Source organism: Drosophila rhopaloa, unplaced genomic scaffold (genome assembly GCF_018152115.1).
Source record: "Drosophila rhopaloa isolate 14029-0021.01 unplaced genomic scaffold, ASM1815211v1 contig_163, whole genome shotgun sequence".
Classification (NCBI taxonomy): domain Eukaryota; kingdom Metazoa; phylum Arthropoda; class Insecta; order Diptera; family Drosophilidae; genus Drosophila; species Drosophila rhopaloa.
In genome coordinates this window covers 10,784,893-10,803,111 of record NW_025335043.1, presented here as the reverse complement: position 1 = coordinate 10,803,111, position 18,219 = coordinate 10,784,893, and the positions used below count along the sequence as shown (strand labels likewise).

The window sequence follows — 18,219 nt, the reverse complement described above, 5'->3', positions numbered from 1 at the left end:
AAAATCGCTAAAAACGCAAGCATATGAAAGTCTTTTTCTCTGCGATAAATTATAAATAAATTAAATTATGATAATAATTTTTTACTAAATGTGCACATTTGATCAAGATTAAACCAACCTGCTCTTCTGCTCTCCAATTAAATGGGGTAATTCAGCCAAGACTCATAATTATGTTAACACCATCTCTACGGCAACACCCCGGCACTTCCGTTTCTATTTCATCCCAGCGAGTTAACCGACTGCAATTTTAAATCCGAGCTCAGCCCGGTTCAGCTCGTGGCATAAAACGTTTGTGCGCTCATTGCATTTTAATGGCTTTTTAAGGCGCTGATGTTCCAGGACAGTGAGCAGCTGAGCGAAGGGAGAATCTTGCATTGGCAGTGGCTGAGGAGTCGATTCAGATATGCTGCCATACAACGCCCACATGGAGCTTCATGGAATCCTCGGGCACTCAGCGAAAATATACAATAACAAATTGGGAAAAGAAAAACCCTTGAGAGTTTATTTTCCAAGTAAGGTACAATTCGCTATTTGTCTTCTAGCTACAACATGAATTTCTTCTTATTTATTTACAAGACACAAATAAACGAGATTGTTTAAGAAATATGTTTACTTTAAAAGTACAATACAAATATTCTTTTCGACCACAATGTGTCAATACTTTTATATATAATATGATTTCAAAACACAATTTTGTTTTTCTAATAGCTCATTTGAGTTTTTCTAAGCCGTCGAAACCAAATCGAATATTTGTGAAAGTTGAGTTTTGATAAAATAGCAGTGTTCAAAGTTTTTTCTCAGTGCACAGCCATTTTCCTAAGCGTTTGCCACTTTATTGTGCCATCGTCTGTTTATCTCCGTCGCTGCCATTGACTCTGGCGTTTCCTTGGGCTGCTCACCTAGCTGGAAGCTCGGCGATGGAGGCAGGGATCCCGGAGGTGGAGGTGCTAAGGATCCAGGAGCCCCGGCCAAGACAGAGACAGAGGCACTCTGTGTGTGGCATGTCAGTGAGCACTTACACTAATTTCCAGTTATTTGCATGCAAAATTACCCGGCACCGGCAGTGGCAACGGCCATAGGAATAGCCGCGGCACCACAGGAGCAGCCAACACTAACCAACACCAACGCAAATGCAAACAAGCCTGACCGACACTAACAACGAGACCTGCTCCTTGCTCTTTCTACACCGCGAGAAACAGTTAAGTAAAATCATTGAGTAAATTAGAAACGCAAGAAAGAGGAGTAAGACATGAAGTTTTATCGAAATTTGAAGTCAAATTTACAAAAAGGACTTTTAGAACAACGTATGGGCAACGCTGCGTATGTGTAATAAATACTTTGTGAGCTTAAAGTTTATTACTCATACGCAAAAAAGAAGAGTAAGAGATACAGTTCATTCAAAATATTTGAGGTCAAATTCACAAAAATGTATTTTATGTAAACGTATGGGTAACGCTGCGTATGTGTAATAAAAACTTTGTGAGCTTAAAGTTTATTACTCATACGTACAGTGCATAACTACCCTAGTTTGTTTTTATTTGTTTAAAAAATATGTAATACATAGTCAATTAAAGTTTTAAGATTTATATCTGCATAAGATTTCATATCTTATTAAAATCATCGCAAATTTAATTAAATGCAAGATAAATTAATTCAGTGACTGGAACATTACTGGAACAAATAGTTTTAATTCTTGATGTGGCTTTTCGTGTTTTACAAGTCATTCTAAGGCGCAATCTTTTTTCAGTGTACATCTGGTCCGTCAGCCAATTAAAAGGAGAAAATTATGTTAATTTTGAGGGGCCTCGACTGCACTGTCATTTATCATTTGGCCCCGATTTCCCGGTATGGCAGCGGACCATTCCCTAACCCTGCTCGCCGAGCTCATTATACATCCCACTCAGAATGGAGCACCGAAATCCACCTCCACTCCTTTGCCACTTTGCCACTGACTTAATGCCCGTGATTGGCATTTGCCACTACGCCTACGCCTGATGGCAATTTTTATTCATTTGCCTTACTGCAGGACCCAGAAAATGTTGTGTGGGCATGAGCAAACACATGCAACACCCACCCACTCAGAAATACATACACACACATTGGAAGTCAGCCTTTTGCGAGGACATCAATAATTTATATAGGAGTTTGATAAATTATTTTGTATATCAGTCCGTTGCTGCCGCAACTAAATAAGTTAATTTGTCATAGGCAAGCTCAACAAAAACTTGTTCAGACATGTAAATGGTCTCGATGGGGCTTCGGTTTAAGCATTTGGTTGAGCTCTGATAGGGAATACATAATAAATTTGATATTAATGGTCTAGACATGTGTATGTAGGATAAACTACTTTGGCGTGTTTCTTATGCGGAGGAACAACCGTCAGTCAATTGTTAAGTTTTTATTGCTTTTGAAGTTGACAAATGATCACGCTATCCTTCTTTTCTTTATTTTGTTTTATCATCGAACTAATCTAAAGCTTTTAAAATAATTAATGCTTGAACCATACATTTATTTTTTGAAGAAGTGTTTAAGATTTCTCGGCGACATTATATATTCAAGACAGTATAACTATATAAATCTATAAAAGTATGACTCTTATTCAGATTATCATCATTCTTATAGTTCTATGTTCTTTCTTCAATTTAAAAAATGCTAAGAATTAAAATTCTTTAAGAAAAAGCAATGAGAATATGATATATATATACTATATTTATTCAAAATCCAATAAAAGCTATTAAAGCTCTTTCAATCGTTGCTTAAAGCCACTAACGCAGAACCCATTCAGTGCTTAATACAATCAGATTTTCTTTCCAAAGGTTAAACTTTACGGACTTCCACCACTTAATCTCTGGGTCCGGTTCAATTGCAAGTTAAACAACTCAATTTGCCCCGGAGAAGCTATCGAATATGGACAGGCAATTGCACAAGCCATAGCAACGAAAGGATACGACCACTGCCACACGCACATGTGTTTGGAAAAAGGGACAATCAATGCGATTTCCTGCGACTAGATAGGACTAAACAAAAACAGCAAAAACAACGGCGACAAAATGGAAAACAACAATTTAATTAAAAATTTATAAGCGTGTCGTTGTCTTGGCAAACAAGCAGCCAAACAAAGCAACAAACTGTTGCTGCCAAACACCCACACGAAGGCAAACAACCAATACAAATGCAGAAGGGGGAGCGGAAGTGGAGCACTCGAGCGCCCTCTGGCGCTGGAAAGCGACAGCACACACACACATGAGCAAACCGGAAATGGCCTGCTGCCATTGTTCTTGTCGCTTTTTTCCCACAACCCACAACCCACCACACCCCTCCCCCAACTCCCCCCCCATTTCGACTCGGCTCATTTGCTTTCGAGTTCTACTGGCTTTGTTTAGACTTCTGCCGGGCTAATTACTGCAGCTCGACTCTGAGCACCCATTGAGCTTAATTAGCACGAAAAAACTTTCTCCCGGCCACAGCGACATAATTGAAATGTTTACATTTACGTTTTGTTTCGCAGTTTGTTTTTTTCCCCCGCCCCGCTGTTTGCTTTGCATTTGCTACGAAAAAGTTTCAGCTTCCACATTCATTTCAATTAATTTGCAATTTTGTTAGATCATAATTCTATGCATATTCCGTAAGATGCCCCCCACTTCCGCATCTCCTTGGGCTTTGTTCTAATTCATCCTTTATGCTCATTATAAAAGCAGGGAATTACCTAAAGCCACTCAGTCGGCGTTGTCTGTGCGGAGAAGGTATTGTTCTGGCTGCGTAATTTATGGCCACAACCTGGCCATAATCTGGGCGAAGAGCACGCTTCTGAGTCGGCTATTTATAAATGGAGCTACTTCGGGTCGACCTTCATAAATAAGATAGATAATATACGACTTCAATAGATGGCGGTGTTGCGGTGATTGATGGTAAATGCGTAGTTAGCGAAACTAGCAATTTCCTGATTTAAAGATAATTATAGAGCTTATCCCTCTTTAATTCAGTAAAGCATAGCATTCGAAAAGATAAGAGTTAAGATATTAAACTCATCTATTGTAGTGATTTAAAGTTTGAAAATCCAAATTGGCTCTTAGAATCTCTTGAAATAAAGGTCAAATAAGTCCTTAATGGATACTATATTTTAATTTACATACTTTCTTAGCTTATAAACTTTAAGACATTAAGACAGTTTTTTGAAATCACTGCCCTCAAAGTCAGTTATGCATATCTGTCATGTACAAAATCTTTGTAAATGAAGTTAGCTAGATAACATTTTCAGAAAAATAATATATATGAATCATTACACCTGGATAATCCGCAAATAAACCATCATAAACTCTCAAACATTTCATTCACCTTAAAGTATCCTTTTGCAAAAATGCCTTGAGCGCTTAAAGTTTGCAAAAACATATTTGTAAGAAGCCAAAACAAATTCCTACCTTTTTTCCCCATCTCCTGCAGTTCATTTTACTCAACGTGCGCCACTTATTTATCTCCACCCCACTTTATCACTTCCCCATAATTTTCTTCTTTTTTGCCTTATGGGTAGCATATTTTTTGGCGCACGATGGGTGGGTGGGTCGGAAAATTGCGAGGTTTTCATTTCAATATCAGGGGCGTCTGTAAGACTCTTAAAAGCTTTGCCAATTGTTGAATATTTTACAGTTTTTTATTAGCTTTGTGTGTTTACCGATTGTCGCAAAAGGTTGTTCTGCTTGTTTGTGTACTATACACCCGCACACTCGTGCGTTTATACTCGGATATCCAACTTGTTCGCACGGTGGCACTAAATGCGCCGCTGCTTGTTCGCCTTTTTCGCTGATGTTTAACCTGACCGTGTTTCTTTTTTTTTGTGATTATTTCTCATTAACAGGAACGCAGAGAAAGCTGCGCTTATAACATTTTTGTTTTGCTTTTTTCCCTGCTTTCTGGCCCCGTTTTAATGGACACGGACCGTTGATTTTAACGTCTCGTGCCAGTTGACGTTGTTGTTTTTTTTGCTTGGCCGGGCTTTCTTCCTTTTTTTCACAAATTAGTCGCACGAACATTTTGCCGCTTTGGTGCCGCCTGCTCTGGAAAATTGTTTGCAACATGCAAAGCGGCGGCCACAAAATAGGCCGACAGCAAGCCACATAGCCAAACCCAGATCCACCGTAGACCTCGATGCTTTCAAGTGAAAACAAATATGCAAGCGGGTCGCACTGAAGAAGGCGCTTATTTTTACACTAGCAAAAGGTCCTGAATATTTTAGAAAATATCTTTAAGTTAGCGGATTATGAAATGGTTGAGGTATATTGTATATACTATAGTTTTATTACTAGGTAATTTAAGGCCGTGAATAAATATCAAAAATGCTGATAAAACCTAGGAAATAGCTGTATTATAAAATGGTTAAGGTCTAGATTCTATAGTGATATTACTAGATTATTTAAGTCAGAGAAAATAGCTAAAATGCTGATAAAACGTTGGAAATAGCTGTTTTATAAAATGGTTAAGGTCTAAAAACTATGTTAGTGATATTTCTAGATAATTAAAGACATTAAAAATAGCGAATATGCTAATAAAACCTTAGAAATAGCTGTCGAGTTCTTAATTTGCTATTAATTCGTGTGGAAACAGGATCTGTTTTTAAATATTAATATGTATTAGAGAAGGTAAATTGGGTTATAAATGTTGAGTTTATTTTCACTTTCTCTAAATAACGAACTAGAAACTTTTCATAAAATAAATAATTAGGCCTCTAAATGCAGGTTAGAATGTGAATAATTCCTGTGTATAATTCCTGAAACGATCTTTTATTAGTAAATTACAGCAGTTTCTTTTTAAATAATATGTTTTTTCTCAGTGTCATGAGATTATGTGGCTTTCTGTATCACGTAGCCATCTCCTGCCAAGCAGAAGGACCAGAAAGCAGGGACCAGGAATGCTCCTGTCAGCATTCTTCGGTGTCGTTCCAGCCAGACTGACAAATACACAAAGAGACATGCCACACATTGGGGGTCCGTTCTGCCCACTTTTCCCCCATTTTTCGCCATTCTTCCGAGTCCTTCGTCCTTCGCCGTGCATGCCACTCTTTTTGCCCCGCTGCGGCTGCTTACACGAAATGAATATGGATTTCCTTTTAATTACAACTCCATGGCCCGCACAAAGCCTTCCTTCCACATTCTTTTTCCGCGGCTCTGGCTATTTGTGCCTGCAGCTATTTTTGGCCCAAAAGTCTGAGCCAAGTAATGTTTTGGTATCAAATTTCCCCGTGTCTACTGCCAATCAGAGCGACAACAATGGAATCCCATCTTCTCGGCATGTTTACGTCTGCCTTATAGATTTAAATGCCACAATGGCAGCGGATTTATGGGTGGCCGAATTTGAATGTGAATTCAAATGAAATCTGTTGAATGCAAATATTTATTTGTTGTCTGTTATCAAGGTACGTTTTATGTTGTTGCGAAATGGGCGTTACGGCTTGTGGCTTGCATATTTATGTAAATCTTTATTTATGGAAAAGCGATTATATTGTTGGAATAACATTTTTTGTATTTCACAAATAAATTTTCCGATTATGTATTTCAAATATAACTCTTATGAAAACTATCAAAGGATTTTAGAATAACAAGTTAGGCTTCGTTTATAATATAATAATATTTTGATAGTTTACATTTTAAAGTTCAAATAAAACTTTAAAAATTTATTTATTTTGCAAAGTTAAAATTCAATCCGAGTGCAAAAAACAAAACTTTGAAGTCTTTAAAATTATAAGCAGTGAAAGAGTTGTTATTTAACCCAATAATTCAATGCAATGCAAGCAACATAATATTAAATAGATTTCAAATATCAAGAAGCAAATGCTCAAAGTTAAGTGCCCATTCAAATCACTTCAAAGCGCTTTAGCGGCAAAGTTCCAGCTCTGCACAATCCCACAACTCCATTAAGCTCATCAAAGAGCATTCTTGGCTAATCCCCCATTTAGTTAATGGTTGTTTACCGGTGATACCGATTATTATTTCATTATCGAGGGGGCACAGCATGGTTATATCAATAGCGTTTCACACTGAGCACATTTGGTACGTTCAAAATGGAGTCTTTAGTGAGCACATAATTTCATGTAGAATATGGTGCCTGAAAGGTATATATGCATGTTTGCAAAATTCACATACATATGATACTTGCACGTGTGCGATTGTAAAAAACAAAAGCAATGGCCGTTGGCTTCGACATGTTCATCTTTTGCTTGGATGAGCTGGCTCCGCCCCTCCGGGCTGTTTAAATATGTATTGCTCTGCATATTTTATAAGCTCCACGTGCATTTTCAGACAACACTTACTCACAAACACTCCACCCCACAAAACTCCCACACGCAGATACAAACTCGCAATTCGCGTTTCCTAACTCGATAATATTGATTGGTTAAGAGGTACGGAAGATAAACAGATGCTCGGCAACATACACAAAAAACAAGACATTGATAACACAAACTTTTAGTAATATTTAAAATTTGTATTAAATTTCTACTGGTCGGGATTAACTCATTAATAAATATTTCTTTCGAATAAGTTATTAATATGCTGAAAAGTATGCAATAGTTTAATTAAAAGGTGGATTTTAAAGATTTTTAAATTATTTTAAATTTGTATCAAATTTTGAAGGATTTGTAATTAAAACCTTTTAATTAACCTATGTTAGTTATGTCAGCTAATATAAATAAACGATACTATTTAAATTAGCTGACATATTTGTCAATAACTTATTAAAAAATAGCTTTATAGTTGTCGTTTCTCTAAATTTTTGGTAAGTTTTTGAGAACATTTTATTTATTAAAACCAATTTGATGGAAATAGCAATGCTCAGGAAAAGAAATAAATGCCTTAAGTTCATAAGCCCGATGACAAGTGTAATACTTTTTACAGTAATTGAAAATTGAATCCTGATGATTTTCATAGAAAATATTGAGCTTGAGAAATACGAGTAAAGGCTGTTTGCATCATCACAAGTCATTTCCTTCTGGAAAAAAAGCCAAATGAGCATCTCTGCCGTACAATATCCGTTTTCCGGATCGAATAGTGAGTCACAGGATCTCTTCCAGTGTCAGTGTTGTTAATGTGGGCCATCGACTTACCATTTCGCGGGCTCCACCGTAGCCAGCTTCAGTTCCGTGGTCCTTGCCATTGCGATTATCCTTTGTCCGCGGCTCTGGGGCGTTTTAAATCGCGCGCGTTTTTTGCGCTACGTTTATTTGGATTTTCACCTGCTTTGGATTTCGGTGTGTATATGTATTATGGAGTGGTTGTGTACTTGACAAATTGTTATTGCTGTTGTTTGCTTGTTAGTTGCCGGTTCGCTTGTTTATTTTTACACTTTTTGCAGCACACTTCGGGGATGCTGATAAATGGGCCTTCGGTTGATCATTTCACATATGCATTAGGCACTCCTTTTTTGTATATGACCGCGACACATTGCCACGGATTATGTGATTTCTTCCGAGCCCTGGATGAATATTTAATACTTCAATTTCCGAGCGCAGCAAATGAGCAAATGAGAACGGCGAAAGGGGAGTGAGTGGTCGCAGTTTTCCCCGCTTGGCCATTTAAGGCGACTTTCGCGGCAGATCCATTCGCATTATCAGCTTTTCGCCTAACCCTATAACGCGACCCCGCCCTCCGCCCGCCAACCACGCCCCTTTGGTTGCAAAGTGTCTCAAGTGCGCCATTAGGCGTTTGTTAATGGCCTTTTACCGTTTTGCTGCTCATCTCCAAGCGCTATGCAACGAGACACTCAAAAAAAGGGTTAAAATAATAGCTAATAGTTCGCTAGCAAACTAACAAACTATATTTTTCCATTAAAATACATTAAATAAAGTCTAAAATTTTTTAAAAAATCCTAACCTTTAAAAGCATTATTTCCTTAATATATTTTATGCCAAATCTTGCATAAAAATGTTTAAGGCTTTGGGCGTTGCTTTAAAAGAAGAATAAGTCATGAGACTAAATTGAATTTATATCCAGTTCTTAGCTAGTTTTTTATGGTTATTAACTATTATTATTATCCTGTTGCGACAAGCTTAAACTTATATTTATGGTGCTAGTTCTGTAGGCTATCAGGCACTTTTAGAACTTAAAACATTTAAATAATCTATAAGTCTTCAGCAATAAATTGCCAAATAAAACTTTAGCCAGAAAATGTTAGAATTGAAAGCTATTTCTTTTAGTGTGCAGCAACAAACGCGCTGTAAACTCATTTAATATGCTTAATGACGTCATGTGTGCGCTGTTTTTAAGTAGCCTCCCCCTTTGCGAATGTGTGTGTGTGTTGGCCCCACCCTGCATGCGACAATTCTCAGTTGCCTCCTTTTTGTTATTGTCACTGCCGATGTTGCTGCTTTTTTGCTGTGTTTCTTTTTTGGTTTTTTGTTTTAGGGCCACTCCTCTTTTGTTGATTTTCAGCCTTCATTGTTGCGTTGGTCATTTGAAATGCAGATGGCCTTGGACGGCTTAGCCCCTGGCTCCACTTTGAATGCTCCGCCCGAAAATAGACTCGCTAAACTAAACTCTTAACAAAACTGCGAATAGTTGTGTGAATGGCAGCACAGCCTTGGGGAAAATCTCACTAACTTTGCCATAGAATTTCCATGGAGAGGCGCCGAGTCAAAGGAGCACAGAGTCAAACGGTCTTCATTGTTTCTTCTTAACTTTTTGGATTATGACCTCGAATCAATGCTGATTGGGCAGTTTTCCTTTCGTTCGCTAGTTATTGAAATAAAATATGAGGCGGAAGTCTTTAACTGCACGAAATATTTTATACTTTCCGATAAGTGAAAATATAGTTTTATATGCTGACTTTTCTAATTCTGTAATTTCATTTGTACTTAAGTTTTGAATTTAAACATAAGAACAAAATAACTCTAAAGAAACTTTTTAGTTGCATGTTTTAAATTAAATTGAAACAATTCTTGGGTTTAAATACCTTAAATACTTTAACATTAATTAAGAGTACTATTTAATCTATAAATATTTGAAGAAAACCTTTTAAATTTAATATATATATACCAGTGATTAAACTAATAATAATAAAATAATTATTCATTTAAATTCAAGTAACTACTCATTAAATGACTGTAAATTTAAATAAGCACTTAAATAAATATTTTATAACGAGTAGAGTAAACTGAAATGATTTAGAAAGTCAAGACATTTCAGATCCCTGTTGAATTTTCTTCTCATTATTACATTACTTAAACTCTTCTAAAAGAATCCATTAATTTAACTTTTTTAGTTTCCTACTTGGGTAAACCTTTAAACCTCCGACCCCAAAAAAATGGATGACTCTGCATGGTTGATGAGTTAATGTCCTGTGTTAATTAAAAGCCACAGAGGCTCCTTTGGGAAGTGCATGCAGCTGGAGCTAGTTACTGACCTAAGACCTTTAAACACTTTATATTCTGCTGGTCATGTGGCCGTCTTGGCCTGCCATTTAAAGTCAGTTGGCTGACACAATCTAATGTTGGCTTCGCATGTTACTGGCGGTGGCAAGACTCGGTCTAGCCGCTGATTTAGCCTCCTCGGTTAGCCTGTTTTCCTCGAAAAGTAGTTCACTCCCTTTTCCCCGTTCTAACAGCACCGTTTTGTGGGTTTTGTTTAATTTTGATCGTTGTGTTATTCAAATATGTGGACACTCACACACACTAGAACTGAACGGCAAAGAAATTTCCACTCCCAGAAGTTGGGGAGCAACTCCCCATGAAACTTGTTTCAGTTTTTTTTTTGTATTTAATTTTTTTTTTTTTTTTGGTTAGAGAGGTACTATTGGCCGAAACCGAATCGAAGTCACATCTGTGGGGAGCGAACAATTCTGGAGGAGACGTCCGTTCGGGAACAGCTTGAGCAACAAACTGTTGGCCAAAAGGATTTTTTGGTTTTTGGAGTCGGCCAAAGCTCGAGGAGCTCGTGTTTGGGGCACGCTGTTGCTATTGGCAGTGAAAGCTTTCCCTGTGTTTGCCACCCCCACTCCCGCACTTTTCCACCATTTTCCATGTGCGGCAGGACACGTGCGGAGCTTTTTAGCACGTGAGCCGTGTGTGTTTTACGCCTGGACCCTCGCTGTGTTGCATTTTCGAAAAACCTTTCTCAACAAGTGGAAAGCTTTCAATTTGCTATTAATTAGCGAATGTCTACTAATTGAATTTTCATGGCCACGACAGCGGAGAGCCACTAATTTTTCAGTCTGCTTTTTTTTTCGGCCACTTTCGGAAAGTTTCATTTTCAACCTGTTGACCAGCTTAAGGTGGGAATTCGTAGGGGGTGGCACAACTTTCGTCCTTACACAGTTTTCCTCAGCAGCAGGGACCTTGTGAATGCTCTTGAAAATGGCAGCCAGCTAGCAGAAGTCGGCTGAATTATTTATGCACGTAAGGTCATCACAGCTATTTGGCTGCACTCCGCTCGGCTGGCACTAAAAATAAGTCCGTAAGTAGATATAAGTATAATTCGTGTAAGCACACTCTCTCGCCTATATATTTCGCAAGTTTTGGAAATTTCGTGCCTTAATACTATGGCAAGGACGTGCCGCTAAGGTCTTTTGTGGAGTGTCCGACAACAATGGAAAGTCTATAATTGAAATATAATTGCAATAATTGCATTGTGGTCATATTTTGACAGTTTTTCTTACAGCCAAAGTGATGATGAATGGCAAAAAGGAAATTATATAGTGTACATCGAGTTAGGGAACAAAAGATATAATTATTTTGTTTATTTTAACAAAGAACGGCTATACCACGATGTGCAGATAAACACTTACCTTTTATCAGTTAAAAATAGGTTTAATTAAATAACTGTACATTTTTATAAATACCTATTTTTTAATGTGTTAAATTCAAATAATAACGATTGGAGGATATTGCTAGAGGCTTTTAACGCGGTTGCTGAATAAATTGCAAGCTTTTAACAGCTTTTAAATAAAACTTTTCAACTATCTTTTAACCAGTGTTATAAAAGGCGGGCGTAACTTAACAAATTCCTAGATGGTGGTTGGTACAGGACATTTCCTGTGTTGCCACAAAAAGCTTTTACAAGCCCAATTCAAAGGTTAAATTTAAAGGTTTACATCGGTGTAGACTCCGAACTCTACAGTTAAAAAAGTTGTGATTTAAATCTTCAAAATTCTGTTCTTAAATCTTAAAAATAGCTGTGCAGAAATATGTAAAAAAAACTGCAACTTAGTCTCATTACTTTCCTTGCAGACAACCGATTTAAAAGTGGCATGCCTTTAAATGATTGTGGTTTAATTCTCTAAAAATCTGTATACTCACCTTGTTTTGTATTTTTGGGCCGATTTTTCGTCATTTTTATGAGCTAACCCCTTTCCAAATTTTCAAAAAATGGCTTTGCTGAAAACTAACCAAAAACCTGCACTACTAAGCTCATAACTTTTCTTACAGACATCCGATTTCAATTTGGCATGCCTTTAAATGATTGTGGTTTAATTCTCTAATAATCTGTATACTTACTTTGGTTTCCATTTTTGGGTCGATTTTTCGTCATTTTTTTGAGCTAACCCCTTTCCCAATTTTCAAAAAATGGCTTTGCTGAAAAGTGACCAAAAGCCTGCACTTCTAAGCCCATAACTTTTCTTATAGACATCCGATTTCAATTTGGCATATTTCTAAATGATTGTGGTTTAATTATCTAAAAATCTGTATACTTACCTTGCTTTGTATTTTTGGGTCGATTTTTCGTCATTTTTATGAGCTAACCCCTTTCCAAATTTTCAAAAAATGGCTTTGCTGAAAAGTGACCAAAAACCTGAACTACTAAGCTCATAACTTTTCTTACAGACATCCGATTTCAATTTGGCATGCCTCTAAATGATTGTGGTTTAATTCTCTAATAATCTGTATACTTACTTTGGTTTCCATTTTTGGGTCGATTTTTCGTCATTTTTTTGAGCTAACCCCTTTTCAAATTTTCAAAAAATGGCTTTGCTGAAAAGTGACCAAAAACCTGCACTACTAAGCTCATTACTTTTCTTACAGACATCCGATTTCAATTTGGCATGCCTTTAAATGATTGTGGTTTAATTCTCTAATAATCTGTATACTTACTTTGGTTTCCATTTTTGGGTCGATTTTTCGTCATTTTTTTGAGCTAACCCCTTTCCAAATTTTCAAAAAATGGCTTTGCTGAAAAGTGACCAAAAACCTGCACTTCTAAGCCCATAACTTTTCTTATAGACATCCGATTTCAATTTGGCATATTTCTAACTGATTGTGGTTTAATTATCTAAAAATCTGTATACTCACCTTGCTTTGTATTTTTGGGTCGATTTTTCGTCATTTTTATAAGCTAACCCCTTTCCAAATTTTCAAAAAATGGCTTTGCTGAAAAGTGACCAAAAACCTGCACTACTAAGCTCATAACTTTTCTTATAGACATCCGATTTCAATTTGGCATATTTCTAAATGATAGTGGTTTAATTATCTAAAAATCTGTATACTTACCTTGCTTTGTATTTTTGGGTCGATTTTTCGTCATTTTTATAAGCTAACCCCTTTCCAAATTTTCAAAAATGGCTTTGCTGAAAAGTGACCAAAAACCTGCACTACTAAGCTCATAACTTTTCTTACAGACATCCGATTTCAATTTGGCATGCCTTTAAATGATTGTGGTTTAATTTTCTAATAATCTGTATACTTACTTTGGTTTCCATTTTTGGGTCGATTTTTCGTCATTTTTTCGAGTAACCCCTTTCCAAATTTTCAAAAAATGGCTTTGCTGAAAAGTGACCAAAAACCTGCACTACTAAGCTCATAACTTTTCTTATAGACATCCGATTTCAATTTGGCATATTTCTAAATGATAGTGGTTTAATTATCTAAAAATCTGTATACTTACCTTGCTTTGTATTTTTGGGTCGATTTTTCGTCATTTTTATAAGCTAACCCCTTTCCAAATTTTCAAAAAATGGCTTTGCTGAAAAGTGACCAAAAACCTGCACTACTAAGCTCATAACTTTTCTTACAGACATCCGATTTCAATTTGGCATGCCTTTAAATGATTGTGGTTTAATTTTCTAATAATCTGTATACTTACTTTGGTTTCCATTTTTGGGTCGATTTTTCGTCATTTTTTCGAGTAACCCCTTTCCAAATTTTCGAAAAATGGCTTTGCTGAAAAGTGACCAAAATCCTGCACTTCTGAGCCCATAACTTTTCTTATAGACATCCGATTTTAATGTGGCATATTTCTAAATGATTGTGGTTTAATTCTCTAAATATCTGTATACTCATCATGGTTTGAATTTTTGAGTCGATATATCATTTTTTTTAATCATAGAACCCCTTTCCTAATATCCAAAAAATGGTTTTGGAATATCGACTTAGCTTGGTTTTAAGTTTCGAAATTGAACTATAAAATATTTAATGTTAGGGGTATAAGTTTGCTTCCAGTCTTGTTTATTTTTTTAATTTCATTTGCCCCACTGCGAAGACAGTATTTTAAATTTGGTATTTTTCGGATTCCACTTCAAATTTTACACTGTTACTACATGCGCCTTACGACATCTGGCGGCACAAGTAAGCTAAGAGCTTCCAGATTCTGCCACAGGGAGTCGCTACTCTAAGGCCAATAGCATATTTTCTTCTTAACGTAAATTTCTTTTAGACTGTTTCTAGTTGCTCAAAACCACACGCTCAAATGCAGGGCTAGTTAAATGCTTTTATTTTGAAGTGAACAAAGCTCAGCTCAGCGGGCTGTTTTTCCGGAATCCATTGACCTGTCCTTGATTGACCATTAGGACAATCAATTGATTCGTGCCCATTCCCATAAAAATAAAGTGGACATCTTACGTTGTTAAATTTTATTTTAAATGGTTTTTCTCTTTCAATTACAAATGTATTTAATATTATTGTTGTTGCTGCTGCTTTTTCGTATATTTTGTTGTTGTTAACGCATTTGATTCTTGACTTGTGTTGCTGTTGTTTTTTTTTATGTGTGCATAAAAATCGTTTCACAATCAACAACATTATTTCGTTTTTGTTTTGATTTATATTTTTAAAATGCATTTCGTTTGTAAATAAAATAATGTCTGCATGAATTTTTGTTAAAGTATTCTCTTGTCAGTTGCCCTGCGCGTCTCGCTTCATATAAATATGTAGTGTATATATAATTTGCTTTCGGGTTTCATTTATATTATTATTAAATTACATTTCACAAAATACAATTCACAACTACACTTGACGTCAAGTTTCTGGTTTCCGTGTAACTTCAACTAATCCATCAATCACCTTCCAGCTTTCAATCCTCATCTAACCTGACCTATCAATCTAAAATCCACTCCATTATGAAATATTTTCTTTTTTTAAATTAAAAAATCGTATACATTCGCAAATTGCAATCAATTTCGGTTCATCAATTTAGTAAATAAGTTTTCAATCACAAAAAATCAACTGAAAATGTTTCGAGTCGCTTAAACTGAATTATATTTGCATTCATTATTTTTACATTTTACCATTTCAATTCATTTGGTTTTCCCATTTACGTATATTCGTTACACTCGTTAGCCTTTAATATTTTTTAATTATAGATAAAAGCGTTTGCTATGTACGCCTTGAACTAAAGTTGGAGAAATGCAAAAGTCCTTTCGGGGATCCAACTTTCTCTTAGAGAACTAAACTAAACGCTACTAGATAGCAATATTTCATTAAGCTTATTAACAACATCAAATAGTACGCGTAAATGGTTGTATTGGATTTTGTTTTTTTGCGTTCAATATGTATAATATGTATATTAAACATTGTACGTCGTGTAGAGAAATTTGCTAATTAATGATTACTCTTTTTTGGTTTTGTTTTCTGCTTCTGTTTGCTTAACTTGGAGAGCTTCGTTTTAATGATACGTATAAGTGTTCGAGGGATTCTCTTGTAAATGCTTTAAATCAATAATAAATCACATAAAGAATAAACAAAGCAACGTAAAGGAAAAAGTACTTACTTGTCATGCATAAGGAAATCATGTTAAAACTATAAGAAAGTAACTCAAAAATGAAATATTTTGTATATTGTTTTTATTACAGCATTTGCCTGTTTTTCGATTTGTGTATAGAAATAGTTATAGTTGCTAAAAACATTACACACATAGTTGTTGCTATATCATATAATTTATAATATAAAGTTCATCCCTTCATTCTTGTTTTGTTTCGTATGTGAATTGGTTTGAAATGCTAACAGTTAAATTGTTGCTTTTACCATGTAATATAAATATTAAATTTAAATACAATAGTTTTTTATGCTTGATAGATATTTCGTTTTGCTTTTGCTTGCCATCTTCTTTTGTTTTTGTTTACAACTAAGGTTACATTTAATTTAATACTCTTATATAAACGTTTTAGCTTTATACAATTTTTATTTTTGCTTCTTTTATAAATGCAAAAAAATGACCTGCGTCGGCTGCAAAAGTTGGCAATTTTCATTTACTCATTTATTTGTTAGGTGAAGGGGAGAAGGGTTTTGGTAGTATTTTTCTTTTTTGGGTTTTTGTAAAAATTAAATTCAATTTTTGAGCTTAAATGCAGAGTTGCTTTTGATGCTGAAATGCAAGTTACTATATTTATATTTACTTTTATATTTTAGTTTCAGGGTTTCTCCCATCTCTGAACCAAAGATACGTTTACAAACTAGGCGCGATTTGAAAATATTTACAAAACTTAGTGTTGGATAATGCCTTAGGTTAGGTTAAATAATTTACAAATGGTATCTGGCAACACTGACTGCCTCCTCTTTGATAATGCGACAACCCTAAAATCGCAACTAACTTTCTATGGGCATTCGAAGTGTTTCTTTTTTTGTATTTACTTTTTTTTTATGCGTTCGTAATGTTTAATGTTTATGTTTAGGTTAAGGTTAATAGTGTAGTTAGTTTGATTAAAAGTTAGTTGTAATTTCGAAATATGGCTCGTGGCTCTGACTTGGCAGTGTGGGCAGATTCCGCTCGCTACTTTACCCCCGAGTGCTCTACGTGGCGGATACTTAATTGGTTTTGCGTTTCTCAGTCTATTTCATTGAGGAAAGTGTTTGTGGAAGGGAATAACAACAGAAAAGGTGGCATTATGAATATTTAGATAGGAAAGTAGTTAATGGCAGGTGGAACAAACGCGGTTCAACTGGATTCGATCGTTATTTATTTTTGGAAAGTACCCCTTTCGCTACGCCTAAGCTCTTGGCTCATCTGCTTTTGAAGACAAAGGTTTTTTTGGACTAGAATCTTGTATGCAGATTGGTTGCTTACCACATCTCTAATGGTTATTTACGACCCTGTTTCGATTTCTAACTCATAAGCAATTTGGCGGAATAAGGATTGTTAAATTCTAAAGATTTTTAGAAGTATTTAAATTTTATATTTTTTAAGAAACAAATTTTAATTTAAAGAAAAAAAAACAAATCTGGTATTTAGAAAATTAAATGTTCACAATACAAATACATATAAATTTTATGATAATCCAAAATTCTTGTCAAGCTTTCATAATTTCTTGGAAAAGTTTAATTGTAAATTTTTAGATTACAATTTTAGAACACAATTTTGTTTTTCTAAATTCTCAAAATTGGAGCAAAAAGTTAGTAATTTCAAAGAAAGTTTCATGAAACCCTATTCCGCAAAAAGCGATCGGAATTGGAAACAGAAACAGGGGCTCTTGTTGCGCTTTCCACTCAATAAACAAACTGCGGCTACTCGAATTAATATGGCATTGCTGGAAAACCTTTGCTAAAGCCGCCGCCCAGAGCGAGCGAGATGGGTAATGGATGTGGGGGAGAGAGCCTAGGAGTGCGAGTGAGACAGAGGCCGGGCGTGTGAATCGACCAGCTTGAGCGGCTACAGCTGGCTAAAACTGCTGGTCGAAACCCAGTGCGCGGTGTCCGGGCGTACCATTAACTATATGGGACCGTAGTCGCTGAGCGCCTGTCCCGGATGCTGGGCACCCGGTCCGCCGGGCAGCGTGACCACCACGGACACGGCCCGCGAATCGATGACGGATCCGGGAGCGGTATTCTGACCGCCCACACCATTATTTCCATTCCCATTGCCGTAGACATTGCCAGGATTGCCGCCGCCAGAGGCGCCGTGCATCAGGGTGCCGGGGAGAGGGCCCATGCCGACCGTGCTGCTGCTCATCGCGGTGCCGTGGCCCAGGGTGCCGCCGCCAATGGTGCTACCGCCGCCCCCGCCACCGCCGCCGCCCATGGTCGATGCTCCCCCCGAC

The 18,219-nt window shown here is 36.4% G+C and overlaps 2 protein-coding genes across 2 annotated transcripts in view; both read right to left on the bottom strand.

Moving 5' to 3' along the window:
* Positions 1-10,837, bottom strand: part of LOC108043391 (protein lingerer) — a 28,456-nt gene extending 17,619 nt beyond the window's left edge. Inside the window, exons 1-2 of the mRNA XM_044458063.1 lie at positions 10,650-10,837; positions 8,093-8,460 (exon numbers count right to left, since the gene is read on the bottom strand). The gene's annotated coding sequence lies outside the window, so the exon portion shown is untranslated. The remainder of the gene's footprint in view (positions 1-8,092; positions 8,461-10,649) is intronic.
* Positions 10,838-16,012: 5,175 nt separating this feature from the next.
* On the bottom strand, positions 16,013-18,200 carry LOC108048544 (glycine-rich cell wall structural protein 2-like). The gene has a single exon (XM_044457952.1). The coding sequence runs from the start codon at positions 18,198-18,200 to the stop codon at positions 17,892-17,894; it is 309 nt and encodes a 102-aa protein (XP_044313887.1). The 3' UTR covers positions 16,013-17,891.
* Between the last annotated feature and the right edge of the window lie 19 nt (positions 18,201-18,219).

Bases quoted from the DNA above. Each gene is read 5' to 3' on its own strand.
- LOC108048544 (XM_044457952.1), bottom strand. From the start codon at position 18,200: ATGGGCGGCGGCGGTGGCGGGGGCGGCGGTAGCACCATTGGCGGCGGC.